Here is a 27,676-nt window from a genome sequence, read left to right on the forward strand (position 1 = left end):
TAAGGTGCCAGCCAAATCCAGATTGACCAGTCTGGTAATGATGTAGGTACCACATCAGTTTCCCAAAAAGCTCCATTGGCACTGAACAAAGGCTCAGTCATCAGACCTCCCTCTCGTTCTTGTGCAGACCTTGTGAGGGACCCAACTACACAGCATCATAATATTTATGAATGTTCTGCAGGTCTTCACACGAGAGTTTGTCATGTCAAACTGGGTCCCTTATGCTCTGGCTACACCCGAAGCCCTCCCTAAGAAATGCCCGACTTGATTACAGCTTTCTGCCTCCTAAAGATCAACTTTTAACTCTCCCCTGAACTTTCCCACAGATCCAGCTGACTCAGTATAAAAAGATACACTAACTTTCATGAAGACGGCCAAGTGTGTGAAAAGGTAACGCTGCTCAGTGTAGTGCCTACCAGGGATGTTCTCCAAGGCAATGGCAATGAACCTCAGCAGAAAATGTGGGACATGGCATATTTTAGAGTAAAAACTAAAGGGAAGTGCCCAGACATCAGAAGTCCTCTGTCTCAGAGATGTGTTACATTGAGAAGAAGCACTCACAAAGTTCAGCAGCCCCTGTGTTGTAGACTATCAGTCTCCACAGCTGATAACCCATTTGATCCTCATAATACCCCAAGACACAAATGGGACATTATTTCAGCCCATCTGGGGATCTTGCTTTCTACAACATGCGTGGAAGTCACCCACACACATCAGACTTCCAGCCCCAGTTCTCCACCAACTCCACATTGCCATTCCGGGTTTCTGGGCTTGTGGGATGGGAACTCTGTGCAGGATCTGCACAAGGATTGCAAGGAAGGCCCGACCTGGGCCCCAACCAAGCACTGCATTAAAGAGGTAAATGCAGAGATGCAGAGCCCTTTTGGAGAAGGTGAGATGCCGTGTGGACAGAGGAAGGAGGGCTCACCAGGCCTGTAGAAGGAACGTGGCCTTGCCATCACACCTCCCCATCATGTGCTCTCAACCTTGCTGCAGCTCACTTCAATGCTCTGCAGCTTTTCCTCTCCTCGTCTCATCTACTGACCATGGTAATTCCTCGGGACAGCAGTTTTGTCTCCTGGCTTGTCCGTGGAAGGAGCCCTTGGGGAACAGGGCCACATCCCTTGTGTGCTGCTGGAGTGATGTCCATTCTCTGGCTCACAGCCCAGCAGAGCTGGGTGATGCTGCAGGCACACAGGGCATGGCTTCCACAGGTGAAGCTGGCTGACTCTGTGCAGCCCACTCATTGAGAAGAGGTGGCCTGTGTGTTCCTCACTTCCCGTGGGCAGATGAACACCTCCTACACCTGAACTCTCTGAGCACAGCACAGAGCTCAGCTAGAGCCCCAGCCTGCCTGCCTCTCACCTCCTCTCTCCTCTGGCTTCATCCACCTGGGCATGGAGGGCTGTGGGTGGCTGTGACAGTGCTGCTGGGACTTCAGTGAAAGCAGGAACCATTCAGAGGCTGGTTGTTCTCCAGGTTGCAGGGACAGGCTGCAGAAAGCAGGTCAAAGGGGAGCTGGGTGCACAGGCTGCTGGCTGAGCTGACGCAATGTTTGCCCTGATGTTCCAGCAGCTATAAATTGCTGTCAGCTCCACTTTACCAGGCACAGCTCCTGCAGAGGAGGAGGGAGAGGATTTTTACCTGCACTGAGCTCCTCACCTGGCTTAGGTGTGAGAGGAGCAGGTGAGAAACAGGCAGAAGAGGGCAGTGTCCCGGACCAGCATGGCATCTCTGCTGGACAACATAACCAGACCTTCTGCTGCCGTCCTGCAGCTGTCTGTGCTGCTTGGTGTAATCTTTGTGCTGCTGAAGGTGCTCCAGTTGTACTGGGAGAGGAAGAAGCTCATCAAAGCTCTGGAGGCATTCCCTGGCCCCCCAAAACACTGTCTCTACGGCCACAATCACCTGGTAAGGAGTAGCTGGGCTCAGTCAGGGTGGGTTTGTCCCAACTGTGAGGATCATCAGTCCCCATCAGTCAGGATGGAGAAGGACTGGATGGGGTGTGTGTGTCCCCCGCTCCTGTCTCTTTCCACAGGAGAGGACTTCTGTGCAGGGAGTGCCAAGGCTTCTGCAGGGCAGGAGGAAAGGGTGCTGGATATGTGGTGTGCATCGTTTGGCAAAAAAGAATCATGCTCTTTCCAATCACGTCCTTAAGCAAAGAGTCATGGGACTTCCATGAAGTTATTTAAATATGAGCAATCATATTGAGCAATAGTAATCATAATTAATGTCTCTTTGCTACATTAAACCTTCTGCCAATAGGAGTGTCTTACCCTATAGCTGCTGAGGAAGCCATGGCCACAAAAGCAGGCTTTTTAATGCAGGGTGTTTTAATGCAGCCATTTTCATCATGCTATAGTGCAGATGCTTTGCTTTGCTTTCACACTGCATGCACACCTTGCACTGCTGAAATTGGGGAGCAGGGGTGTGACAGCCTTGGTCCTCCTGGCCTGCCTACCAGATATCCTGACATTGCCTATGCCAGCTGTAGATCCCAAGTGCAACATGGAGCTGCTCCAAGCCCAGGCCATCCTAAGGTGTCTCAGCTGCCACCAGCCCAGCAAGGGACTCTCCATGGAGCTGTCTCGTGCTGCAGGGATTTGGTGGCTCAGGCAGCTTTGCCTCTTGTGCACGGTCCCTTTGCAATGCTCATCCTCTCCTCTACCTGCAGCATAAAAGCCCCTGTGTGGCAAGTCCACCCATTCTTCCTTCATTTCCCAATAGAGAACTTCTGCTCTCCCTGGCATGTCCCTCTTTTTCTGCCTTTAACTCTCTGCCTTTTTCTGCCATTATTAACTCTCATTGCAGATAAAAGCTGAAAGCTTTTTACACCAAGTAGTGTCATGGGGGCAAGAATATCCCTATGCCTTTCCCAGGTGGTTTGGACCAACCCTGCCATCTATAATCATCCACCATCCTGAATATGCCAAAATCATACTTGGCCGAGCAGGTGAGTCTCTATCTCTGGTTTTGACAAGTCTTTGACACTTTCCTACCAAGAAAATACTGGGAAACTTGCCTGGAGTTATCCCCTCTGCCAGCTTCCTTCACAGCTATCGCAATTCTTCTTTTGCTCCTCTTCACAAACTCCCAGGCTGCCCCAGGTTTCATGGAGCAGTATTCCTGTGCAAAACAGAGACCAGGTGCCTGTTCCTTCCAGTTTCCTGTCAGTTCCCAGTTTGGGGGTTGTCTGTCTTACTGTCTTCTGTGGCTTCTACCACCACAATATTTGTGCTTCCCAGTAAACCCAGTAAAAATGTGAGCTGTCATGGCAATGGCAAGAAGGCGTTGGCAAATGGCAATTTTCTCTTTTTTTTGTGTTGAATTCATCAGTTATTCATACATTTCTGATATTTGTTCAATTTTACAGATCCCAAGGCTAGTGCAGTCTACAAACTCCTTGTTCCCTGGATTGGTGAGTCAAAAGCAGTAGTTAAGGCTGTCAGAGCTGTGATCAGAGCGTGCAGGAACTGATGGTGCCTTTGCTCTTTGTGCTTCAGGGAAAGGGCTGCTGATCCTGGAAGGAAGCAAATGGTTCCAGCACAGAAAGATGCTCACCCCAGCCTTTCATTACGATGTGCTGAAATCTTACGTGACCCTGATGTCAGATTCAGTCAAAGTGATGCTGGTAAGAATCCCCACTCCTGCTATTTTTACCTTTCAGCTCTGAAACAGTGAAAATAAAAAATTAGTAAGAGAAAGAGATGGCACTTGGAGTGTTTCTACTTTCATTTAATTTTTGGAGTAGTTTTGAAGTTCTAAAATTGCTCTCCTCACCTTCCTTTGGACATTCCACTTATTCTTTCTCTTTGTTTGCCAATAAAATCAACCACTGCAAGAATATCCTTTCATACCCTCATGTGTATCCTTTCATACCTGGGAAAAGAAATGCGCAGAAGAGTTAGATTAGGTTCAAGGAATATATCATGAACTAGGGTCTCTGCTTCCAGAAAAGAAAGCAATTAGCAGTGTGGATCTGGGAAGAGGGACAGGAAAATATGATCTGACCACAGATGGTGGTCTGTCTCTCCTTACCCCTGGCTCTTCCTCTAGGATAAATGGGACAAGAGGATCACAGAGAGAAGGTCAGTGGAGCTCTTTCAAGATGTCAGCTTGATGACACTAGATAGCATCATGAAATGTGCCTTCAGTTTTAATTCCAACTGTCAGACTCAGAGGTCAGTGCCTGAGTTTCCAAACCCTGGGAAAGCAAGAGCTCCTGCTTCACCACACATTTTGCTAACACCAGCTTTGACCTTGGTCTCCTTACAGTGACTCCCACTATTATATTAGAGCTGTTTTTGACCTGACCTACCTCCTGAGCAATAGGATCCGGAATCTTTCCATCAAGGATGTCTTCTACGACTTCACTGGCAATGGCCGTGCGTTTCAGAACGCCTGCAAGCTGGCCCGTACCCACACAGGTATTCCTGCCCCTTTCTCCCCAGTCCTGTCTCCCATCTGAACCTCTCTGCCCCTTGCCCCTGGAGTGGCTCAGAGTGGGGTTACAGCATGGACTGGCCAGAGGGTTACACCTTAAACAGAGTCCAAGCTGATGACCGGGCAGTCAAGTACATGAGGGTACTCTGGAGGGACAGGATACACAGAACTCATCTCTCCTCTGTGCAGATCAGGTAATAAAAGAAAGAAAGATGTTGCTCTCCAATGAGAAGGAGCTTGAAAAGATCCAGAAGAAGAGGCACCTGGATTTTCTGGACATTCTTCTTTGTAGCAAGGTAAATGTTTGAGATGATCGTACCAAATGCCAAAGAACAGAACTGTGTGGCACCGAGGGTGCACCAGCCCAAGAAGGGAAGCACAAGAGACACCAAATCATACAAGTCCTTTGGGTAAAAATAAAAGAGCTGTGTGCTTAGGAATGACATGCTCTCCTCTTTCTTAGGATGAGAATGGAGCTGGACTGTCCGATGAGGACCTGCGTGCTGAGGTGGACACCTTCATGTTTGAGGGTCACGATACTGTGGCCAGTGCACTCTCCTGGCTCTTCTACTGCATGTCACTGCACCCTGGGCACCAGCAGCAGTGCAGGGAGGAGATCCAGGGCATCCTGGGACACCGAGATACCATTGAGTGGTGAGCTAGGACTTCTTATTCCTTTATCTTGAATTCTTCTAATTTACCCTTGAAGGCCTTTGACACAGTTCCTCCCAACATCCTTCTCCCTAAATTGGAGAGATAAGGATTTGATGGGTGGACTGTTTAGTGGTTGAGGAATTGTTTGGAAGGTGGCATCCAGTGGGTGGTAGCCAATTGTCCAGATCAGTGACAAGTGGTTTCCCTCAGGGGTCTGTACTGGGACAGACCAGTAACACCTTTGTCAGTGACATAGGCAAAGGGATTGAGTGCAAGTTTGCCTTCAGGGAGGATCTTGGGAAGATGACCTACACCACGATGTGCATCAAAGAGAGCTTACGCCTGTTCCCACCAGTTGCTTCCGTGTCCCGAGAGCTTTCCAAACCCGTCACATTTCCTGATGGACGCAGCTTGCCAGCAGGTAGATCTGTTGAGTTTGTCCATCTTTCATGTGACATGTGACTTTCATGCTTTCTGTGACAAGCAGGGCTTCCTTGCTCTGTGTGGAGGGGCTGGAGGGTCTCCAGACTCCCTTCTCTCTCCTGTAGTTGGACAGAGCTACCACAGCTTGCTGCCACAGTGAGCCTGGAAAGGGTGGCCAGACAGAGTCCAAGGACCTGCTCCAGAGCTCAGAGGGGCCTTGTGGAGTGTTGTTCCTGGCCAAGTGAAAGTGATACACTGATAGACAAAAGGGGACCCAGCTCTGAGGTCTTTGCTTTTGATGTGTGAGGTTTTCAGGACATCCCTGCCAGATCTTCTGCAACAGCCTCTGCAGAGCCCAGGGAGAGAGAGCATCCCAAAAACACCTCCCCTGCATTTTCACTCTGAGCTGTCATGAACTTTTTCTCACTTTTCTTTTACAGGCTGCCAGGTTGGAGTGAATATATTTGCTATTCACAGGAACCGGGATGTGTGGGAGAACCCTGAGGTATTTCACCTTGGTAACAAGAAAGGGAGGATGGTTTCTGAGCCCAGATATCCGTTCCCCTTGAAGAAGGCAGCCTGTGCCTCCCTGCTATGGTTTTTTTTTTTTTTTTCCCTTGTCATCCCAACAGACCACATTTAAATACAAAGTTCAATCGAGTTACCAAACACCCCAAAGGCTTTGAACATGACAAAGAGCTGGGAAAGGATGTTCAATAGTCTCTCTTTGTGCTTGGTGACACAGAGATGCTCTGACTGCTTTCAGCTGCCCTGCCCACACTTAGAATGTTAGAAGAATCCCCACAAGAGAGTGTGTGAATTGAAGATGATATTTTAGAGGCTTCAAGAAATAACTGGAAAGTTTGAAGAAGAATGCGTAGCTGCCTCTCTCTAGTAACTGCCTGGAAAGCAAGGATCAAGCATCTCTGGAATGGAGGGATCCTGGCTTGATCCTTCTGCCATGGATGAGAAAACACCTGCAGGCATCTTGGGCGTTGTAGTGGGTGACCTGGCTATGTCCAAGGGGGAGATCCACTCAATGGCTTTGTAGAGAGATGACTGTCATCTGCAGCTCCCCAGGAAGAGCAGAGGCCACATCCAGCCCTAACCTGGGGGCCAGGGAAGAACCTGGTGCTGCTCAGATCACACCAAACACTGACCAAATGGTCTTTGTTGCTCCCACAGGTTTATGATCCCCTAAGGTTTTCTCCAGAGAACTCAGCACAGAGGCACTCCCATGCTTTCCTGCCTTTCTCTGCTGGATCCAGGTGGGAGATCCTTCATCCCTTTCCTTCCCATCAGGCTGCCTCGCATGTGAGACCTAGCTCAGACGCGAGCTCCTGAGGCTAATCCTCCCTCAGTCTCCACAAGCCAAGCTGGCTTGGCCAACTCAAGCAGGCTTTTCATAATAGGATCTCCTATTACAGAATCTCCTGTAATAGGATTTCCATGCTCCATCAGCTCTGTGGTCACTGTAGGATTTCACACATTTTTCTTGAGGCTTTGTGGAGATGTTTACATTTTCTGTTGCCTGTGTTGGGAGCACCACCCCCTTGTTTAGGGGTGAGTCCCAGTGCACTTCAAGGCCAAGGGGGCCAAGTCTCCATGGGTCCCATGCTGTATCAATAGACCAATGTAGGATACTGAGGCCTCAGTAGCTTGCAAGAGGATCACCACACAGAGCCAGAAATAACCTTTTGGAGGTGCCTGGGCTTTTAGCTGGCTCCTGGCTGCACTTCCAAGTGAAGTAAGCCCCTGTTCTCTCAATCTCGTATCTTCTTTCAATGTTTAATAATAAAATAAATAGCAACACCCCACCACAGAGCTGGGTGCATCAGGGGCTTACTAGATAAGCCGTGGTGTCATCCTCGCAGCAGCTGGAGGTCCCCAGCTCTCACATGGGGTGAGCCCAGCTCGGGATGGCTGGGGACCAAGGCAGCAATCGGAGCACTTGTCACCCTCTCCGCAGGAACTGCATCGGGCAGCAGTTTGCCATGAATGAGATTAAGGTGGCGCTGGCCTTGACCCTGCAGCGCTTCGAGCTCTACCCGGACCCATCCAAGCTTCCCATAATGATACCACAGCTCATCCTTAGGTCCAGCAACGGGATACACCTGCATTTGAAGAAGGTTTTCTGATCCCATGGGGTACCATGGCAGGGGGGCAAGAGCTCTCCCAAGGGACACCCTCCACCCAGAGATTTAAGAGGAGATCACCAAACAGACCCACAGTGGATCTCTCCCATATTAACCCCTGTCCTACTGTTGTCCAGAGGGGCTTGTTGAGCTCATAAACACCAAACCCAGCAGGTTCACTTCCACTCCTTGCAAGAGGAGCAGCACTGCTAAGGGGAACCACAGCATCGCTGTGGCTCATCCTTCACCTCCAGGAGCATCCTCTATGTCCTGCTCATCTCCTCATCTCCAGCCTGCCCTCATACACTCCCTGACAGGACTTCTGTCACCTGCCTGTAGATTTGTTCCATTGTCAGTTCCCACTTGGGCTTGGCAGTGAACAGCACCCAGCATGGTTTGCAGGGATGCCTAAAGGCTGAGCACAGAGCTCCTTCCCTGCCTCCAGCCTGGGTGTGCCAGGCCAGGAGGCCCCTCCCGGCAGCCTCCCTGCATCCCCCTGCACCAGCCTCCCAACAATTCCTGTTCTGGGGCTGGCACTGTGCCCACCATTATGGAGATGAATGCTTGTGGTTCTTTTCTGCCCCAGCTCTGAAATTCCTTGAGCTGAGGGTGCTCAGGAGCCAGCACAGACAATGCCACCAGCTAACCTGAGGGAGCACTTGGCACACTGGAAACAACATGTGGTCAGCATTGTTCTCCTCTCTGAAATTAAAATAAAGCCTTCTGGGGATGATCTCCAAGCATGACTTTGGCTTCCTTTGATTTGGGGGCCCAGCAGGGCACAAGAGGAGTCCCAGCAGGCCAGAGGCAAGGCTGTGCCCAAGGGTGCAGTGCTCTCAGAGTTTTCTCAAGCCACAAGCACTGTTTCCATGCACCCTGTTGAGCCTGTTTCCACAGATCCCACCACATCCATCACCTCACCTTTGACTCCAGGAGTTTCAGTGGTAAGGAAACAACTGAAATGATTTGTGGTCAAACAAAGCAAAACAGAAATACACACCGCACACACAAAAGTGCTGGTGGTAAGAGCAAAGTCAGCTTGCAAAATAAAACAAGAAGAGATGTGAGTCTACCTCAAACCCTGTCCTGCAGAGGCTGAGAACTGACTGCTCAGTTCAAGGGTGGCCTGCCCAAGGGGTGCAGGTGAGCACTGGCCCTGGAACTGAGCTTGTTGTGGGGGTAGAGGGAGCTTTTCTCCAGCACCGGTCCAGGTGGACCATGTGGATGAGCCGCAGGTCAGGGTGTGAAATGGATCAGTAGGTGGCAGTGGGAGACCCAGAAAAAGTCCTCCCTGGTCCCTGGTAAAACCCCCGGGCTTGGCAGGCAGCACGGCCAGGCCCAGCAAGGCAGATGATGTGTCCTCTCCCTGGGGACATCCCTGTCCCCACCCTCAGCAGAGCAGCCACTCTGTCAGTCCCCTGTGTGGCTGTGGCATTACCCAAAGCCCAGGGGAAGTTGGTCACCGCGAGGGCCCAGGCCCCCAGCTGACATCAGGGGGAACTAAGGCACCAAGGCCTGCATATGTGCCATGCCACGGTGACAGACATGGCTGTGCAGCTTTCACCCACAGCACTGGCACCACCAGAATCACTGCAGGCACCAACATACCCAAACCATGTGTGTCTGCCTGTCTGTCTGCCTGAGCAGCTCTCTGCTGATAGCCAGATCACAACAGACAAACCTGAGCATCTCCCCATCCACTGAACTCCTGCAGCCCTCCTGCTCCCATCTCTGCTGCCTGCTGCATCCTCAGTTTGAGAAACAAAATTCTCCCCAGGCTGGATCCAGACCTGTGTTCTGGCTATGTGGGTACCAAAAGGGACAGGGATGCTGAGATTAACCAGCAAGGTGCAGCTTATGTTTATTTTGCAAGGCAGCTGGAGACCAAGTTCCTCTTCTCCCAGCCCTCCCCTTCTCACCCCTAGAAGGAGGCTGGGTGCAGGTGGTGCAGATGCCAGTGCCACCACCCTGGCACCGCTGGTGGACTCAGGTCTGAAAGGTCAGGCTCCTGCTGCCCTCCTTCCCAGCTCCAGCACAGCGAGGCCCTCAGAGGGCAGTGGTTTAAAAACACCTTTTTGTTACTGAAAAATCCTTTTTGTCAGACACTTCAGCCACCCATCTGGGAAGAGGCAAGCCACCGTGAAGCTCTGCTCATCTACTCTCCAGCAGGTGGTCCAAGAAACAAGCTTCAGGTGCCCTTGGCCACAAAGACCTATCCCAGTCTCCTTGGTGGTGGGCTCCAAAGTAACCTGGGGGCACTTAAAGGTGTCATTACATCATCTTCTGGTTTGGGAATGGGGGTTAGGACCCCCAGCTGCTGCCCAGCCCATGGACTGTACAGTGCCCTGTATTTTGGGGCCATCACCCTGTTCACTGCCATGATCAAAGCTGCCCACTTCGTTTCCAAGTGTCCTTCTGATTGCTAGATTGTCATGAATGGCCAAACCCCAACCAGCAGAGACTTTCTCCAGGGAAACTGCTCTTGGTAATCTGCTGGGGAAAGAGAACAGAAACTGCTGACATTTTTGATGCAAAAAATAGATTGTTATTCTAGGCAGCTATGACAGTAATTGAGGTAAGCAGAGCCAAACACTTTAAAATCTCTTCCTGTTAAGAATCATGCTTAAGCCAGGTTTGCAGTTTGAAGGGCCAAAGCTTTTGAGGGAAGGTGTTGTAGCACCGACGCTCCGTGCAGCCCCAATGCTGCATCAACCAGGAGAAAATTCTTCCAGTTTTCAGCTTAGCCAGGTCAAACTGAGCAGCACAAACATCCCCCCACCTTCAAACGGTGGCAGTTTCTGGACAGCAGCTTGTACAAGATAACCTCCTCTGCCAAGCCACCACCAAACGGTTGGGAGAGCAGCAAAGGAGCTGTGTGAGGAGCCGGGCAGCAGGCAGTGACACAGATCTAATCGCCCGCACGTTTGCCCCAGATGTCTCCCTGCCAGGCAGTGACATTTCTGCGCTGTCTCAGCTCGCTCCTCCATCACCATGGCTACAGCAGCCGCCAATCCACAGGCGAGTCCTTCCCGAGTACCAGCAAACCCTCTGGGAGATGCTACGAGAGCCAGCCCCTTTGGCACGGAGACACCTCGGGGACCCCGGGACAATCCATAGCACCAAAAATTTCCCTTTTCCTTTTTTCCCTTCTCCTTTTTATTTTCTCTTTTTTTTTTTTTTTTTCTTTCTTTTTTTTTCTTTTTGAAGCACAAACAATGGAGCTAAAAGGTTGGGTATCAGGCCGATAATCATGAATGACGTGTCGTTATTACACACCACACATTCATTATCTCCCACTCCAGCCATGTCACAGGCGGCTGGAGGAGGGCAGATAACGGGGTGCCTTCATGCAGATGGCTTATTATCAGGATGTTCCAGGAGGGGCTTTAAGACAGTTAGTGATGCTGTTTGCCAGTTAAAGATTAGAGACCCCAGAGAATAATTAACAATCCCAAAACCCGGTTTTTCTGCTGGATTCTTCTGCTTTCTCCCCCCTCCCCCATTCTCTTTAATCTATTCACTCTAGCAGGTGTAATAAAGTGATAAGGACAGGCTCCGGGGATGTTTGTTTGGCTACTACGGGTGTATAAACCAACAATAGATGGTATTTTTCTTCTGGCTTGCAGTGGCTTGAATCGAGACCAAAAACTTTCGCAGCCCCCTTGCCCACACACAGCCACCCCTCCATGCCATGCTCCTGGCTTCCACCTGGGTGGCTGGGCTTCTTCCCCACCCAAAGAACCACAGGGGTGGGACAGGCTCCCTTTTTTCCTCTGGAGATCCAAATCACACCTCCTGTCAAGGTGCCCAATTCCAGGATATAAACCCCAGGTTTGTTCAGGTGCAGCGATAGAGCTGGTGCTGCTTCCAGCAGCAGTTTACCTGAATACAGCAACTCTGTAATTAAACTACCTTGGGATAATTTATGTTGTAGGTGTCCACCTGCCCAAACTGCTCCTGGAACAGAAACATCTCAAACCTTCATAGCTAAAGAGCCTCAGGAGAGTTTGGGGAAGCATCAGAGTAAAGGTGGCTTTCAACAAGATATCTCATTATCTGGGGCTCCACGAGATGGATTGCACCCTCCTAGGTCACAAAGAAAAATCATGATACACCTGGTAACAGAGTGGGGATGCAAAACGCCCCCACCCTGAACATCTTCTGCCCCAAAGGAGACTACCCTGTCTGCAGCAGAACACAACCCTGGACATCTCCCTGAAGCCCAAGGCTCCAGAGACAATGGCATTACGGAATGGGGGGTAGGATGAGAATTCGTGGTGTCCTTACCCTTCACTGGTGGGTGTGGGGAGGCTTGTGAAGGACACCTTCATCCCCCTGTGCTGCGTGGAGAGAGGTGTTGGGCAGGATTTGGCCCTCAGGCAAGTTGGCTTTGGGCCCTTCAGAGAGGTTGCTGAGGCTGTGGGAGGTGCCCCTCACCCGGGGGTCTCAGGTACAGCCCGGATTCTGCAGGACATTCCCCAGCTCATGAGTGCAGTGTGGAAGGCACAAGCACTGGCACTCCAGAAGTTGTCTTCCCAATCACGCTCATCCTGCCAGGGAGGGATGAGACAGCATTGTGCTTTAAAGAGCATCCCGACCCTATCAGCAAGAGATGAGATATCCTAATTATGGCAGTACAGACGAGGATCTGGGCTGTATCAGCCAGTACAGAAAGGTAAACAAGAAATATAACAATGGACCCTTAACACTCATTAGCTGTGTCAGATAATACCTCACTTTTCTCCCTTTGGGGCTTAAAATCTAATTAAGATTTTCCAACAATAAATTTCATTTATGCTCGCTCCCTTTTGTTCTTTTTAGGATCACACCGAGAAGCATCTGCGAGTGACTGCACAGCTCGCGGGAAGGCAGCTTCAGTCAGCCCCGGCTTGTGCTTCGCAGACAAGGGAAACTGAGGCAGGACAGCACCCTGGACAGTGCAGAGGTGAGATCCTGCTAGGACGTAGCACTGGCTCCTGCACAAGGCGCTTTCCCCAGGGAAATGAACTCCAAAGGGGCACTGGTTGTCATAAGACCAAGCACGGAAGCTCCTGGGCAAGCCCAGCAGTGAAGCCTTGTCCTTGCTCAGACTTACAGCCATGGCAGGGATCCATGGGGAAAGGGACACTGAGACCCCCCGAGCACACCTGCACTCCAAACCCACATCCAGGCACTCAGGGGTGAAGAGCATCTGTCACACATTCACTGTGTACAAGGCAGGAATGAACTCCTCTTGTTACTCATTATAAGGATGACATTGTTAACTTCTTTTGCAACTGAGAGGTAAAAAATTAATGGGTTCCCTTCCTCTCGCCACACCCCCAGCTCAAGTGCTGACAGAGCAGGAACAGGCAATGACTAATCCTCACCCTGCTGAGTGCAGCAGTGCCACTGAACCTTGGGGACGCTTGGTTTTCCCAAACCCACGTGACATTTGGCACCTGTGAGAGGAAAGTCAGGCGAGCAGCATCCATCAGGGGCACAAGTGGGGTGGTCCAGGACCCAGCCTGGGGCTGGCTTAGCCTCCAGCTACCCAAGGGAGGGTGGTAGCTGGCAAGAGCTCTGACGTGATGCTGGAGATGCAGCCATCCTGCCTTCACATCTGAGGGCTTGACCTCTCTAACCCTCCTGCCTGTTTATTTCTACTGCCATGCAATTTCTCTGTGGGAGCTGTGATTTCTCAATGCCAAGTCTTTGAGGACATTTTCAAAATACTCACCTACCTCAGGCTTTAGGGAAAATGCCTTTTGAGATGGCTCTGTTATTGGAAGACACCTGCCTGAATTTTTGTGTCTCCACTTGCTAGGGACATCATCAGCTTCAGCTGTGGGTAGTGCACAGCAGAGCCCTAGAAACACCTCCCTCCCCCCAAAACTGGAGGCTGCCAAAAATGTCCTCTTATAAATCTCCCACGCCAGTGCTGCTCCAGCTGGGCTGCTCTTGGTTACAGAGTCCCTTAATCCTTTCTTCGCTGGTCAGGAAGAGGACCCTTCATGCCACTGGAGTAACTCATGTTCCAAGAATGGCCAAAGCATCAGAGGTCTCTCATTTCAATCTACAAATGCCACAGCTTAGAACAGGGCTCGTTGTTCCCATGGTGGCCCTGGCACTGTCCCCACCACAGCAAAAGACAGGCCCTGGTTAATGAGCAGCCTGGCAGGAGCAGGTTGTCCTATGGCCAGCTGCCCCAGGACAGCCAGCACTGCCCAGAGCAGCCCCCGGCCACTTCCTGGCAGCATTGATCAGTGGCTGCCATTGATGACAGCCTCCAGCCCTGGAAATGGCTCCCAGTTGGCTGTAGGGCTGCCCACTGGGGTCAGTGGGGTTCGGGGAGTGCTGCCTTTCACCCATTAAGCAGCACTGAGAAGTGCTGGATTGTTTCCGTAGCTCAGTAACCTCACCTGGCAAACGGAGGAATGATGCTCTCACTTCCCTGCAAATCTCTTTGAGGCTCTGGGCAGTCCAAATGCTGAGCATTCCCTGATGTCCTTCATCCTCCCAACTGCCTGAAGGCTGGGAGAGCTCTGAGATGCCAGAAAGTCCTTTGGCTGATTAGCAGAACGACCCTCTTTGCTGTCATAGGCAACAATTCTCTTTATTGCTCACCGGGAAGATATGTACAGAGGGGGAGGTTTGACATTAAAATTTCATAGGTTCTGACATTAAAATGCATGGTGTAGGTCATAAAAAGGAGGGTGAACTGGGGAGAAAAGAGCAGGTTTTCCATCAGCAGCTCCCTGGAGGGCAGCTGGGAGCGTGGGGATGTTCCAGGCACCCAGCGGGATCCCTTCTGTGTCTTGAACAGGTCAACACCCTCCTGGGACATGGGACACCAACCTCGCCCACCAGGCGGGGTGACCACCAGGCAGGAGAGTGGCACCTCCAGACCTATCCTGGGGACCGATGCCCATGTGGACACCAGCCCCAGAGGGACAAGAGCATGTCCCACGGGTGGAAAAGGAGAAGATCAGGAGGTGGTGGTGCCATGGAGGGGCCAGGGCCCCATCACTCCCAGGGGGTGCCAGTGCAGAGGGTCTCTGTGAAAATGCCCACCGCAATAGCGGGAAGCGAATCGAGAGCGAGAGGAGGGCGGCGGGTGGTGCTGCTACATGGCCGTGGTGATCACCTTCTCCTCGGGCTCCACGGTGTTCTCGTAGGCGTGCTCATTCTCTTTGGACCTGCACCAAGAGGGACAAGTGCGATGCTGAGCTCAGTCCCAGCAAGGGCAGCATCCCCAAAGCCACCACTGGCGTCCTGACCTTGCTGGTGCCAGCTGTGCACTGCGTGAGGGGTGAGATGGGGACCACAGGAGGGGTCACCCTGAAAGGACCAGAGCCAAGTGTGGGGTGGGAATTGCTCTAATTGTTTGTGAGGGCTGTTTTGGTTGTCACCATCTATGTGGTGACTTGTGGTACTTTTGGTGGTTTCCTCTGTTGGAAAGCTGTGATGTAGCATAAGAAAAATGTGGCCTAGCGGGTTGTGAGGTGGTGGATGGATTGTGGGGCTCAGCTGCACGGATAGGGAGAGATGAGGGAGATGGGGATGCTCCCTCACTGCCTTGTGCTTAGCCCCTGGAAAGGTTAAAAGCCCCAAAAATAGGTGCATGGGACATGTAAGACCCTGAGTGGGTGAGACCACAGCTCTGCACATCTGAGCTGTCCCCAGGGGAACAGACCAGAGCCTGGGAGCCACGGGGAAGAAGTCTGAGCAGGTCCTTCACCTGAAGTCAGCTGCAGCTGATACGTATCTCCCTTCATGGCCGTTGGATGTGACAGCATCTGGCTTGTCCTCCACGCTCACCACGTTCTCAGCATTTTCCCTGCAGGGAGAAAAGAGAGGAGTTTGGACAGAGCAACAACGGAGACGTGCAGGGGAGCAGCCTCTTACTGGTGATGACACCACAGAGACAATAAATGACCTGGATGTGTCCTCGGACACCCTGCTCAGCCTCCTTCCCAGCAGGACAAGGACAAGGAGAGACGCCCTCACTGCAGGTTTGCAGAGGCTGTGCCAAGTGCCAACCCCTGTCTCCATAGCGGTGACTCCCAGCACCGTGCTGGCAGTCAGCAGGACTCACTGTCAATACGTGGGATTGTTTTCTCCCACTAACTGGTTTTTCCAGTCTACTTCTGTGTAATCTGTTGCAAAATAGTCCCCTGTGGATCCCAATGGACGCAGAGAGAGCAGTCAAGGCTCTGCTGGTGCCTCAGCCCTGGCGCAGGAGGGCTGTCCTTGTGCACATCCATGTGAGCAAAGCCGAGCTGCTCTCTCTCAAAAGTGAGCCTGGATCGCTTGCAGAAGGAGCCACTGGGCAGGGATGGGGTGTTTGGAGCCAGACTCCAAAAGCTCAGCTCTGGAGTGAGCCTGTAGCCTGAGCAGCACCAGGGGATTTAGCAGCAGAGGGTGGGTGCAGGTCCACCCTGCATGCACGTCCCTGCCTCCTCCAGCGCTTGCCCACGGGCAGTTTCAGGGGCTTCTCCAAGGAACAGCCTGGCATAAACAGGCAGTGGCTCGAGCTGATAGCTGCTGTCACAGTGACAGCGCAGAGCTGGCAGGGCTCCAGGCTGCCAAGCCTCGCTCCCGCTCTTCTGAAGAAAGGCCAGATTAATTAAAACAAGGCACCATCCTTCCTCAAGCCCTCCTCACCATCCTCTGCCTCCAGGCTGGGAAAAGGCAGCCAGGTACGGGCAGCAGTGGGAAACACCATCCCTTCCTGCCACTCCATGGGCTGGGGGTTCCTTCAGTTTGAGAACAAAGGTTCCTCCTTGGGAAACAAAGACTACAGTGGCAAATCATACCATATAATTATATTTACACACACGTTGTATCATGCACTGGCCCAGAATGCATCCCAAAGGGACCAGCTTAAAATGACTCTGGGGCTAAAGCTGACCTGCTGATCCTCAGAGTGTAAACCAGCTGCCCACCTCCTCAGCCAGGGGAGGCTGCAGGAATGTACAGGTACAAGAAGACTCCAGCCTAAAGCCACCCCACCAGTGCAGAGGAACCAGGAAACAGATGTGGGGTGCTTTTGGTCTTCATCCCCTGTTGCCTTTGGGCTCAGGTTCAAGATCAAGTTGCTGCAACTTAGCCAGTTGGCTTTGCTCAGCTGAGCAGGAGCAGCAGCCCGTGACTCTGCTTGGCCAGCATCAGGCAAGAGTTAATCCATCCCACAGGTCCCACAGAGCCTGTTTCAAATGAATAAAATCAGCACATTTGCCTGTGCCATGGGCTCCAGGTGGAGGATACTGCCATTGCCACTACCTCCCTTTTCTCCCAGCTCCCCTCAGTGTGTTCTCACAACTTGGTCTGTCTGCTTTGCAAAAAAAGCTGGTTCAGGCTTATTATCCCATGGATATAAGGCACATGGGATCTGTACCCCAAAAGCCACAGAAAACCAGGCTGGGCCAGGTCCCTGAACGCATTCCCACGTGATCCAGCCACGATGCTGTGGCTTTGCTATTCCCAGCACAGTGCTTTCTTTACTCATGGCAGAATTTGTATGGTGCAAGCTCACACCTGGCAATCAGTAACAGGGATCAGAGACCAGGACAGGGACAAAAGGACAGGGAGATGAGGACAGGGAGTCTTTGCTCTCCCAGCCCATCTCCCGGCACAGCAAGCACAGTGTTCCCAATCCTGGCACATGCACAGAGGCTGCTGGAAGTGACACGTGCCAAGGCATCTAAGCCCAACTCAGAGCAACCTCCCACACTTACACTTTATCCTTACACCAGAACCTGTTGACCACGAAAGCGATGGCCACCAGGACCAGAAATACAACCACTGCGATGACACCCTGTGACCACGGCTGGAGGCTGCCCCGGGCTGCAGGGAGACAAGAGGACACGGGTTAGAAATTCATCCTCAGGCTTTATCTGCCGACCTCCTCCCATCAGCAAGGTCCAGATGAGAGCTTCATCCTGCAAATCGGAGCAGAACATGTTGCTGTCGATTCAGGCAGGCTTACCTGGTGACAGCAATGAAATAAAATACAATTAACAGCGTTTTCACTGGTGTTTGCATGTGGAGTGTGGTGCCTGGCAGCTTTGGGGCCCCATATACACTGACATACACATACAGATACATAAACAAGCACCGTGGGGGGCTGGTGACTCTGTGATGGGGGAGAAAAGGCCTGGGGGACATGGAGGAAGGGAGTGAAGGAGAGTGTTTGCCAAAGGAAAGAAGGCAGAGGGGTTTCAGCAAACTGCTTATTCTCTGTCCCCAGATGCCACAGATATCATTCTTGGGATATTTTCCAAATACTGACCAGTAAAATACGGACTCTGTAACAGGGCGAGTGTAAGATTTGGTAGCCACTCCCACAGCAAAAAGTTGTTGTGGATTTTGGTAAAATGCACCATCCAAAAAGTTTCCAGAGCAGCACATGATTTATGACAGAAATTGAAGGCTGAGGCATTCAGAGGAATAACCTCAGCACAAAGAACAGGTGGGGGTGGCGGGGGCCCAGGCAGCATTGGGGTGGAGAGTGGGGGTCTGGGAGCTGGCTGGGATAGCCCCATTTCCCCCAGGGATGGAACAGACTGACAGGTTCCTTTTTCTCTATCCAGACCTAAGCAGAAATCCAGCCACGGGTGAGACACATTCCTGGATGCAGGCAGGATGCAAGGGCAGGTGGTGAGAAGAGGAAACTTTGTCCCAGCCCTTGCTGGGATGGCTGCTCCTTGCCTCCCACTGGATTTTGGACAATGGAGCATTCAGAGTAGTCAAACCCATCCTTAAGTGCTGTCACATCATCACTAAAGGACACCTTGTCCATACAGCCACATCCCTTTGAGATTTAATTATTATTTACTCAGAGCCAGCTTTTCCTCATCTGCTGATCAAAACACAGACCCTTGCACATAACGTGGTCCCTCTGCACGGGCAGGTGGGGCAGGCCCCAGCATCAGCCTCAGGACACTCAGAGCCAGAGCCAGCCAGGGACACCTGCAAGGCTGAGCTGCCCCAGGACGAGCAGTGGATGGATACTCCAGTGTCCCTCAGGAACTTTACACTGAGCACTTCCTCTGTCTCATGGGAGACAAGCCTCTGCTATAAACAGAAAATAATCTTTACTAGCAGTTGTAAGAGTAGGCTGCGTGCTCCACACGTGCCAACTCCTAACCCACATCCAGCTTCACACTGGCTCTGCTGCTAACAGCTCTCCTCCCTCTGATTTTGGGATACTTTGGTAGCATCCCCAGCTCCTGGAGTCTTTACTGCAAGAGACTTTTAAATAAAAAATAATAAATAAAACAACAGCAAAACCTCAAACCCCAGAACAGAGCTCTTTTTTTCATCTTGGAAGTGAAATCAGCCTGGCCAGCTGACTCACCAGCACTGCCAGTCTGGAAAGCAGTGGCACTCCTGGGCAAGGGGCTCTGAGAACAGCCCTGAGTAGCATCTCTCAGCCCCCTCTCCCCACAGAGATATTTGTCATGCTTCTGCAAGGTCCCAGGGCAGAAATTCAAGCAGGAGGAATTCAGATGGAAATTCCCTCTTGTATCAGCGTGTTTCGACTGAAATACCATTGTATCAGCAGGCTGCTGCTGGGGGCAGCCAGGGGTGGTGGCAGTGGGGAAGAACAGGGGTTGGTCCCCTCCTGCCCTGCCTGGTGGTCAAGGATGCTCCTGCCCTGCTGCCCACCACCCCTGTGAGTGCAGCCCCAAACACATCTATTTCCTCCTGGCTGAATTTTGGCTCGCTCTGCATCCTCCCTCCCTCTGCCCTTGGCTGTTGGCCACATTTATTTATTAATTGTAGTTTATTTTTCCTGCCAGACCCGAGGTTTCCAGCCTAAGCCTGGTGGGGGTGGGGGGTGGTCAGGTCCAGCCCTTCGTGAGATTCCTGCCGGGGTTAAGGGAGTTCAAGGGCAACTAGGGAATGAAGTCAGCAATGACTTCAACTGCCAAATTTGCATCTCGTGATCTTCCAGGAAAGGAGCAGGGAAGAAAAGTGGTAGCAAACCTCCTTGGAGCAAGCATGCTCAGGAGGTACTGGGTGTTTTTGATCTCACTCCTGTGGCTGTTTCCACCAGATTCCAAAGCATCCAAAACCAAAAGGGAAAACACCAAACCAAAATCAATGGTTTCTGGCTTCCAGAGGTCATGTAGGGCCTGGCTGCAGGGGGAGATAAGGATGGCAAAGGAATGGCAAATGCCTCTGCATTGGGCTGAAATACCCGCTGGGAAACTTGCAGGGGCATAAGAAAGGAGGAATGGGGATCAGGCAGAAGCAAGAGCTTGATAGGATCTATTCAGGGATTAAATGTGTGGGTCCCAGCCCTCGGGGGGCTGCAGTCCCACACCTTGCTGCCCTGCCAGGAGGGATGGCTAAAAGGATGAGTCTTACCTGTGGAAACAGGATTGTGTTCCTGGAAAAATGCTTCACCGGGGATGCCCCTCCTGGGTCAGCCTGTCCCTCAGGCTCTGCCACTCCTCTCTGTGTTGCCCCGTGGTAATTGATGGGGTTTTCCCCCACAAACAAGATCTCCGAAGCCAAACTAAGCAGAGTGGAATCTGCAGCCCTGGCAGATGCGTCTCCACACATCTGCAGCTACAAACCAGACCAAGGGAAGTGCTGGTGCCAGAATAAGCCTGGGCACTTGTTGCAATTCCGTTTCCATACTCAACAGCTAATTTGAAGACACAGACCTGCTTTTTAATACATCTTCTCTGAGTGTTTGGAAAGGTTAGGCTGGCCTGTCTTTTCTGCTGTCTAAGGAAGATGTGCCAGGCTCTGAATCCTCATTAAAGGTTTTTTTTAGTTGGTTTTTTTGTTTTTTGTTTTTTGTTTTTTTTACTCTTTCCAAGCAAAACATTCAACCCTGCTGACAATGAACACTCCAGACTGTTAAATCCTCAGCAAGTTGGTAAACAAACACAGGAAGAGTGGTCAGGGCTGGGGCATCAGGAGGAGAAAGGGGGAGGGAATTTTTCCAGGACTTTGGCAGCACCAGATGAGTTTTAATTACTCCTCATTATTTCTAGCACCAGAGAAACCCTTAGTGAATTTCCTAAAAATAATACCCTAGCATAGGAAATTTCTCTGTTAAATCTTTGGGAAGAGAAGAGGAGGTCAATTTGCTGAGGAAAATATTTGCTCCCTCTCCTCAGCAGTGATCAAAATTACAGATTAACAGGAGGATCTGAGAGCTCAGGGAGCAACCCAGAACAACACTTGCTCAAGGATAAGAGTGAGAAGAAAGAAAGAAAAAAAAAAAAATAGGCTTAAGGAAACAGATTACTCATCTCAGTGCCTGCCAGAGGTAAACCAGAGCAGTTTATCTGTGTGCAAGCAGCTCAGATAAACCTCAGGTGGCAGTTTCAGCCTTCAGCAAAACAGGTAGAAAGTCTCTATATCCCAGCTCCAGCAAAACCCCTGAACCCACCGGACACCCACCCATGCTGACGTGAAGGCAGAGCCAAGCTCTGGCAGGAGCTGGGATGGTTTCCCCTTCCCAGGACGCTCTTGCACAGCTGTCCCTTGTCCCCCAGCAGCAGCTCCCACCTGGCCGGGGCTCGGCGCACCTTCCTGCCTTTCCCCTGCCTCTGTTTCCCGGGATGTCAGGCAGCCGCCCGCTCTTACCTTCCTGGCAGAAGGCAGCTTCCAGCCGGAGCAGCAGCCCCAGGAGCAGCAGGCAGCGGGCAGGCATGCTGGCAGCACGGCCGGGGCTGCGCAGGAAGAGCCGGGAGCTGCACTTGGGCACGGCGCCCTGCGGCAGGAACGAGCGCCTGGTCAATTATCAAACACCCTAACGAGGAAGGCCGATGCTCTCACCTGGTTATTCAAATCCTGCTGCGGGAAGGAGGTGCCTCTTTGCCTTCTCAATTTGGGGCGCGGTGACTTGAACCTGACAATCCCCTTAGGTAGGGCGTGGAAGGGAACTCAGGCACAAAACATTCACATCGGCCCAGGAGGAAAAAACAAGACCCAGGTGGGTAAAACTCTTCCCCAGTGAAGCTGTGGTGCTTGGGGAGCGTGGTGTCCCCCAAGTCCCCCTGGCTTCCCCCAAGTCCCCTTCCCAAGGAGGAGAACAGGAGAAGCCCAGCAATGCCCCAGCTCTGACATTCATTCCCACCCTGTGGGACTCCCACTCACTTCCCTGCTTTTTATTTTCAACAAGTGTCACTAATAACCCAGCAAAACACTTTGGTGACTTTAAAACATCCAGTTAATAGACCAGACTCCATGCTGGGTACTGCCTCTCACCTCCCACACCTTGTTTAATGGTGACACTATGAAACCCAGCCTTCATTTTATTGAGTCATCAGGGCTGTCCCCAAAATTTCTTCAATACCAGAAGAGGTAGAAAGAGCCAAAGAGCTGCAGCAGGCTGCAAGGCTTGCCCTTCACAAAAGCTGCACAGATGCTGCAGGACAGAGAAAGTTGCAGGTCCCGAGTTAAAAAGTTTTCCAGTCCATGTCAGGTTTGGATGACTGGCAAACCCACCCCACAGGAAGAATAAAAGATATTTGGCTTCACAACTGAGAAACTTCAGTTGCTCCTGAAGGAAATTATAAAGTTGCGAGCCAGGGGTTCCATTGTCACTCTTCTTGTGATGTGTCACAGCATCTTTGTAACCCCTCAGCAGCATCTGACCCCCCGACTTCTGGGTCTGGTGGTTTGTCCTCCAGAGACCCTGCCTGGGTGCTGCAACTACTTTATCCTGCAACGCTTTATCCCTATGGGACCCATGGTCAGGAACGTGCAGCACCCCCAGGAGTCCACACTCATCAGAGGAGGACTGCCCTCCTTCATCTCAACTCTTTACCCTGTATTTACAATAATATCATTTATCCTGAAGACAAACCAGATCTGACTTTGAGCTGTACAAGATCGAAGGCCAGTTCCCAACTCTTTCCCAAATTGCTTTCCATGGCCAGGGCCCCAACTGCAGTGTGGGATAACGCCACTGCCAACCCTGCTTGCGAAATCAGTGGGACAGGGACTTTCCTATGCACCCAGCAAGGAAGTGTCACAACAGGGGCCCATAATTAGGCCCTGTAAAACAATCTAATCATGCTACAGAGGAAAAGGAATGGCTTGTGAATAAGTAAAAACAAGAGTGAACTTTGGGTTCCCCAAGACCCGGGGAAACCCGGCGGGAAAGCGTGCGGATCTCTCCGTCTTTGCTGCCCGCCTGTTGCTTTTCTCTTTGCAAAAGCCCAGCAAAAGCAGCCCGGCTGTTTGGAGCAGAAGGCTTTATCAGCAGATCAGAAGTCCTAGAGAAGCCGGTCCTGCTGCTGCCCCAGGGAAATTCAAGGTCTGGGACATTCTGCTGCTGCTGTCCACTCCCCTGCCACGCCTGGGGCTGGGTCCCGAGGTTCCTTCTCCACGTACTCCGGCTGTGTTATCACCCCAGGGCTCTGCACAGCACAGCTCCAGGGACTTGGGGCTGATTTCCCAAAGACAGGGAGGTCTCAAGGATCCACCCACATGCTATGCTGTGTTGGGGTGACAGGGCATGACAAGCCAGAGATGAAGGCAGGGCTCTGTGCCTTTCATTCAGTTGTCTCACTGTCAGCTCCATCCTGGGGAGCAAATGATACTTTACCCATTGCATGTTGCCACATTTATTTGAGATTTAAGACAATTCAATGATTTTTGGCTCACTGATGAGGCCAGGGAATCACTCAGTGCTTATCTCAAAGCTCCCCTGTGCTGCAAAGCACGTTTAGCCCCCACAGCCATTAGGAAGGAAGGTGCCTCTGTGATAAAGCTCCCGTGGCACCTCCTTGGTTGCATATCCCTGGGTCTGGCCTGGGGGGATGAGAAGCTGCAAGTCACTGTAGCAGCCTCACTGCGGGGGCAAAGTCTGAAATTTCAACAAATTATTTGCCAGCCAGGTTTTCCTTTTGTCATCCTGGCTGTGGCTTGGGACCTGCAATGACAGATAACTGTGTGTTTCTGCTGCTGGGTGCTGGAAATCTTGCTGTCTCTCTCTCATTTAAGCCCCCAACATCACCCAGCCATGGTGAAACAAAGCCCTACAGGTCCATTTTAGAGCTGAGGGAAACTGAGGCGCAGAAGGACAAATCACCCTGGCAGCATTTAGTCAAAGCCAAGTGGAGCCAGAGCCAGCTCATTGCTCTTTCAAGGACCCATTTGCCTGTATAAAAGATTTTACACAAAGCAGGGATTGGAATTTCAGGCTTTACACTCATATACTCCAAAAATTGGTGATTATTTCCCCTAAAAAATACATAGCTTTTAGGAAAAATCAGTATTTTCTCAAAGCAACATTCCTGGATGATATATTTCAAAGCACAGATGCCAGTTCCTCTTTGAAAAACATTGTGGGACTCTGTGTTTTAATGGAAATCGTTTTCTTTCCTCTTCACCTCCTTCACTTCCTTCCTCCCTCCCTCCTTCCTTCCATCTTTCATCCTCTCCATTTCCTCCCTGTCTCCCAGACAGAGCCATAAAAATAAAAAAATACTATATAAGAGCAAACCTGAACATTCCCTAAAGAAGACTGTATTTTTTAATAGAAAAGTAATTATAAATTTATTACCTTTTAATAGCTGCCATGAAACATAAAAAACCCACCAAAAAAAAAAAAAAAAAAAAAAAAAAAAAGAAAAAAGCAAGAAAAAAACACCACAAAAAATCCCACAAATCAAGTTTAAAATTTCTTGTTTCTTTTGACCATCCAGACCTTTCTTTGCTTGTGCCAGAGTTCTCTCATTTCCTGTTGACACTTGTCTTTCAAATCCTGCTCTGGATGCTGGCAGAAGAGAGCCAGGAGCTACAACCACTGTGAAAAGGGCATTTTCTTGGCTCAGTGTGCCACTGTGCGTAAAAGGCAGCAGAAAAAGGCAGCTCCTGCTCTGGGTTTTCATCACAGCTCTGTACCCCACTTCTCCTCTTTAAAATGCCTTTAAACTACCATGTATTTTCTTATTTATGTGCTGTTGAAAACCCCAGTGTCAATGGCTTGGCAAAAGGCATCCATGGCCTTCATTTGCCCTTTAGGCCTCCTCAGCAGCCCCTCTGTGGCCCATGGGTATTTCATGGGACATTCTGGGTGATATTTTTTACGCCAGTTGATTTTGGGATGGATCTCTGGGCAGCATTCACGCCCTCCACTCCCTGTGCTGGGGTCTGGTGCTGCTGCTCCTACATCCAAGGGCAGCTCTGGGGTCTCTCCTCTGTCCCCCCTGAGCTCCCTGCTCCTCTGTCCCTGATGTCAGGAGCTGCCAGGGCTCTGACAGCACGTTCACATCAGCCTCAGGCCCCACAGCCTTGGAAAATTAGGCTGAGAAAACACCAACATGGTCTGCCCTGCCTTGGAGGGCTGGGAGGAATCAAACCAAAAATCCCTGAAACAAGAAGTAACCCCACCTGCCTCTGCTTTGCCTTCTTGTTGGGGGATGAGCCTGCTTCTGTGATTGCCCCTGGCTTTTCCATCTGCTCAGAGGGAATTTTGCACCCCTAATCACCTCTGAGTGTGGGGGGAAAGCGCTGCTGCGTTGCTGGAGTGGCAGATAGGAAGGTTCCCAATGTGTGATGCTCAGAGAGGGAGAAAGGAGCTGCCTTTGCTCTGGATATTCCCTCCTGCCCAGAGATATCGAACAGAATGAATAATTTGCTATCCGATCATCTCTAATCTTCATCCCATAAAATCAGCAGCAAGCTGGGAGGGTTTTTGAAGCCTCCAGCTGCATTTGCTGATAAGACATGAGGCAGGAAAGATTGGAAGCCCATAAAAATGATAATCTCAGGCCTCAGTGTAACTTGGTGGAAGGGTTTTCTCCTGTCCTTTCATTAAGGATGGATTTCATGATCTTCCTTAAATAACAACAAGCCTTCTCACCCGGAATCTCCCACCCGAAAACTGATTGCATCGTCATTAGGAAATAGGAGACCAAGAAGCCACGAAAAAATAGATGGAGCACAGCTGAGCTCCAGGCTAAGGCAGAGAGGTGGGAGGAAAAGAGGGAATCGGAAGTGATTTCTGAGCACAGAGAGAATCTTTAGGCATTTGGGGCTCTGCCTAGGAGAGTCAGGCACTGGTACTGTGTCAGGCTGCTGGGCACAAGCCTGACCATGAGTCTGGATGTGGAGCAAAGCCTCCTCTTCCTCATCTTTCACCTCCTCAGTGTGAAGAGAAATATCATGTCCCGTTTCAGTGTGATTTGATACAGCACCGTCTACACCAGCCCCAAATTCAGTGAATCTGGAGAGAAGAAGGGAAAGGAAAAAACTCAACTCAGCAACCATTTACATTTGAATGTCAACTATGATGGACGAAAGGAGGAGAAGGGAAAGATGGCTGGTCTGGTGAGGGTGGAAAGTTTCAGGAAATAATTACCTCAGATGCCAGAAATTTAGGGAAAAATAGAGGAGAAATAGGAGAAAATTAAAAATGTAAACTATATTCAGATGTTAAATTGCTTTTCTTCAGCTAATTGAAATAATGTTTTCTCTGCTACCCACCACTCTACCTCTTTCAGATGCTAATCCCTATCAAACATGGACTTACAATTACAAATTCATAGGCATTTTTCCCAGGAGCAGAAATTGCTTTGCCCTGTAACCTCTAAGATGAGGTCTTAATAGGAATTCACGAGCAGTCTCTGGTAAAGCTTCATTAGCCGGAGAGAATAGACAAGGGCAAGTTGCAGTGCTCCCTAACCACTCCAGGGAAAAATTAATTTAAATTACTTTGTAAAGTAACAAGGCCAGATAATGTGTTTCCTTCTTGGATTATTGTTTTCCAACACCCTAATATGGGGGCAGATTAGGTTACTTTGTCTGACTTGATGGTGGTCCGTGCTAAATTGTGATTTACGGAGTGCAGAAGCCTTTGGAAACACCGAGCCCTTGGGCCAGAGCTGGGGCAAGGACCTGGCCGGATCTCACTGGCTGGGTTGCTTGGAGGCTGTTGGGAGGCAGGGGAAGCCACCTCCAGCACAACTTCAACACAGCCAAGGAGAGAATCTCAGCTATTAAAGGTGGCATTCCAGCATTTCCCTGGTTGGAAACTGATCCAAGAGTCCTGCTGCTTTGGGGCAGATTTAGATTTGTTTCCTGGAGGCCATATCCTAAGCATTGCTGAGTTTTGTGTTTCCAAGGGCTGGACCAGCATGGAAAACCTCTTCCAGAAGTCCCTCAGCAAAGCTGCTGCATGGAACTTAATCTCATGGAACTAAAACCTAAAATGCACCAAAATATGCTGAAAATCAAGCCTGCAGCCCCAGGAAGGGGAGGCTGTGATTTCATACACCCCCTCCAGCCCTTGCCAAGCCCTCCCAAAAAGAGCTATAATTGTCTTCCCCTGGCACCAGGCTGGGTGCTCTTCATGCTGGTGTGGGTTTATGGAGCTTTGCAGAGAGCCAGGCGAGAGGCCATGGGGAGATGTGGTGATAAAGCCTTGGCAGAGGGGCTGGCACTCCTCTCAGCACCCTGGGCACTGCCAGCTCCAGACATTATTCACCTGAGGCTTGTCACACAGAATGGGCCAGTCTGGCTAAACCCTCATCACTCAGCGAGGAGACAAAGAGTTCAAAGGGCCTTTGGGCAACAGAGAGCACAGATCATCTCTGCTGATTAAATGGGTTCTCAGCTGATGTGGGAGTCCTAGGAGACCAGCCTGAAGCTGGGAGGATTTATGGACAGCGACCTGAATTGGAGAGGGCATGCACTGATTTTATTCCTGGCATCTGAAGGGGATCGCTGCTGTTTTTCAGAGCAAAGAGGGCTGGTGAAAGATGCATCAGACAGAGGGATAGATGGGTAGGTAGAGGGAACCAGGAACAGAAATCCAACCCATCTAATCATTTTCTTGTCCCCACTTACCTGGGGGAAGATAAAAACCCCATGGCACTACTTTGTGTCATTCTCCCATCCAAAACTGCAACACTTCAAAACAAGATATAACCCCCAAGGATGCAGGTTTATATCATCCCAGCTTCTGCAGTCACTTGAATTTTTTTATTCCTTATCATCAGCCCAATGCTGTCCAAGCTCTGACAAATTCTGGACCACCTTTGCTGCTGACAAGCCCTGTG

General features: G+C 50.8%; 2 protein-coding genes and 1 long non-coding RNA gene across 4 annotated transcripts; 2 read left to right on the forward strand and 1 right to left on the reverse strand.

The window, feature by feature from the left end:
* The first annotated feature begins 1,601 nt into the window (after positions 1-1,601).
* LOC128811601 (cytochrome P450 4A4-like) lies at positions 1,602-8,395 on the forward strand. The gene is made up of 12 exons (XM_053985343.1): positions 1,602-1,911; positions 2,812-2,953; positions 3,374-3,418; positions 3,504-3,631; positions 4,057-4,181; positions 4,276-4,427; positions 4,633-4,739; positions 4,907-5,097; positions 5,385-5,518; positions 5,961-6,025; positions 6,706-6,788; positions 7,490-8,395. The coding sequence occupies exons 1-12, from the start codon at positions 1,726-1,728 to the stop codon at positions 7,656-7,658; spliced, it is 1,527 nt and encodes a 508-aa protein (XP_053841318.1). The 5' UTR covers positions 1,602-1,725; the 3' UTR covers positions 7,659-8,395.
* A 3,241-nt stretch (positions 8,396-11,636) lies between these two features.
* Positions 11,637-15,580, forward strand: LOC128811693 (uncharacterized). The gene is made up of 3 exons (XR_008438430.1): positions 11,637-11,914; positions 12,477-12,600; positions 15,467-15,580. It is a non-coding gene; the product is annotated as an uncharacterized LOC128811693 (long non-coding RNA).
* On the reverse strand, positions 14,232-21,377 carry PDZK1IP1 (PDZK1 interacting protein 1). Of its 2 annotated transcripts, XM_053985508.1 has the most exons (4): positions 21,249-21,377; positions 17,375-17,483; positions 15,376-15,474; positions 14,232-14,833 (listed from the first exon to the last, which is right to left on the reverse strand). In XM_053985508.1, exons 1-4 carry the CDS (start codon positions 21,313-21,315, stop codon positions 14,761-14,763), a joined length of 348 nt encoding a protein of 115 aa, XP_053841483.1. In that variant the 5' UTR covers positions 21,316-21,377; the 3' UTR covers positions 14,232-14,760. The 2 variants fall into 2 exon arrangements, with proteins under 2 accessions (XP_053841483.1, XP_053841484.1); XM_053985509.1 differs by lacking the exons at positions 17,375-17,483; positions 21,249-21,377 and adding an exon at positions 15,574-15,689.
* Between the last annotated feature and the right edge of the window lie 6,299 nt (positions 21,378-27,676).

Source organism: Vidua macroura, chromosome 9 (genome assembly GCF_024509145.1).
Source record: "Vidua macroura isolate BioBank_ID:100142 chromosome 9, ASM2450914v1, whole genome shotgun sequence".
NCBI lineage: Eukaryota > Metazoa > Chordata > Aves > Passeriformes > Viduidae > Vidua > Vidua macroura.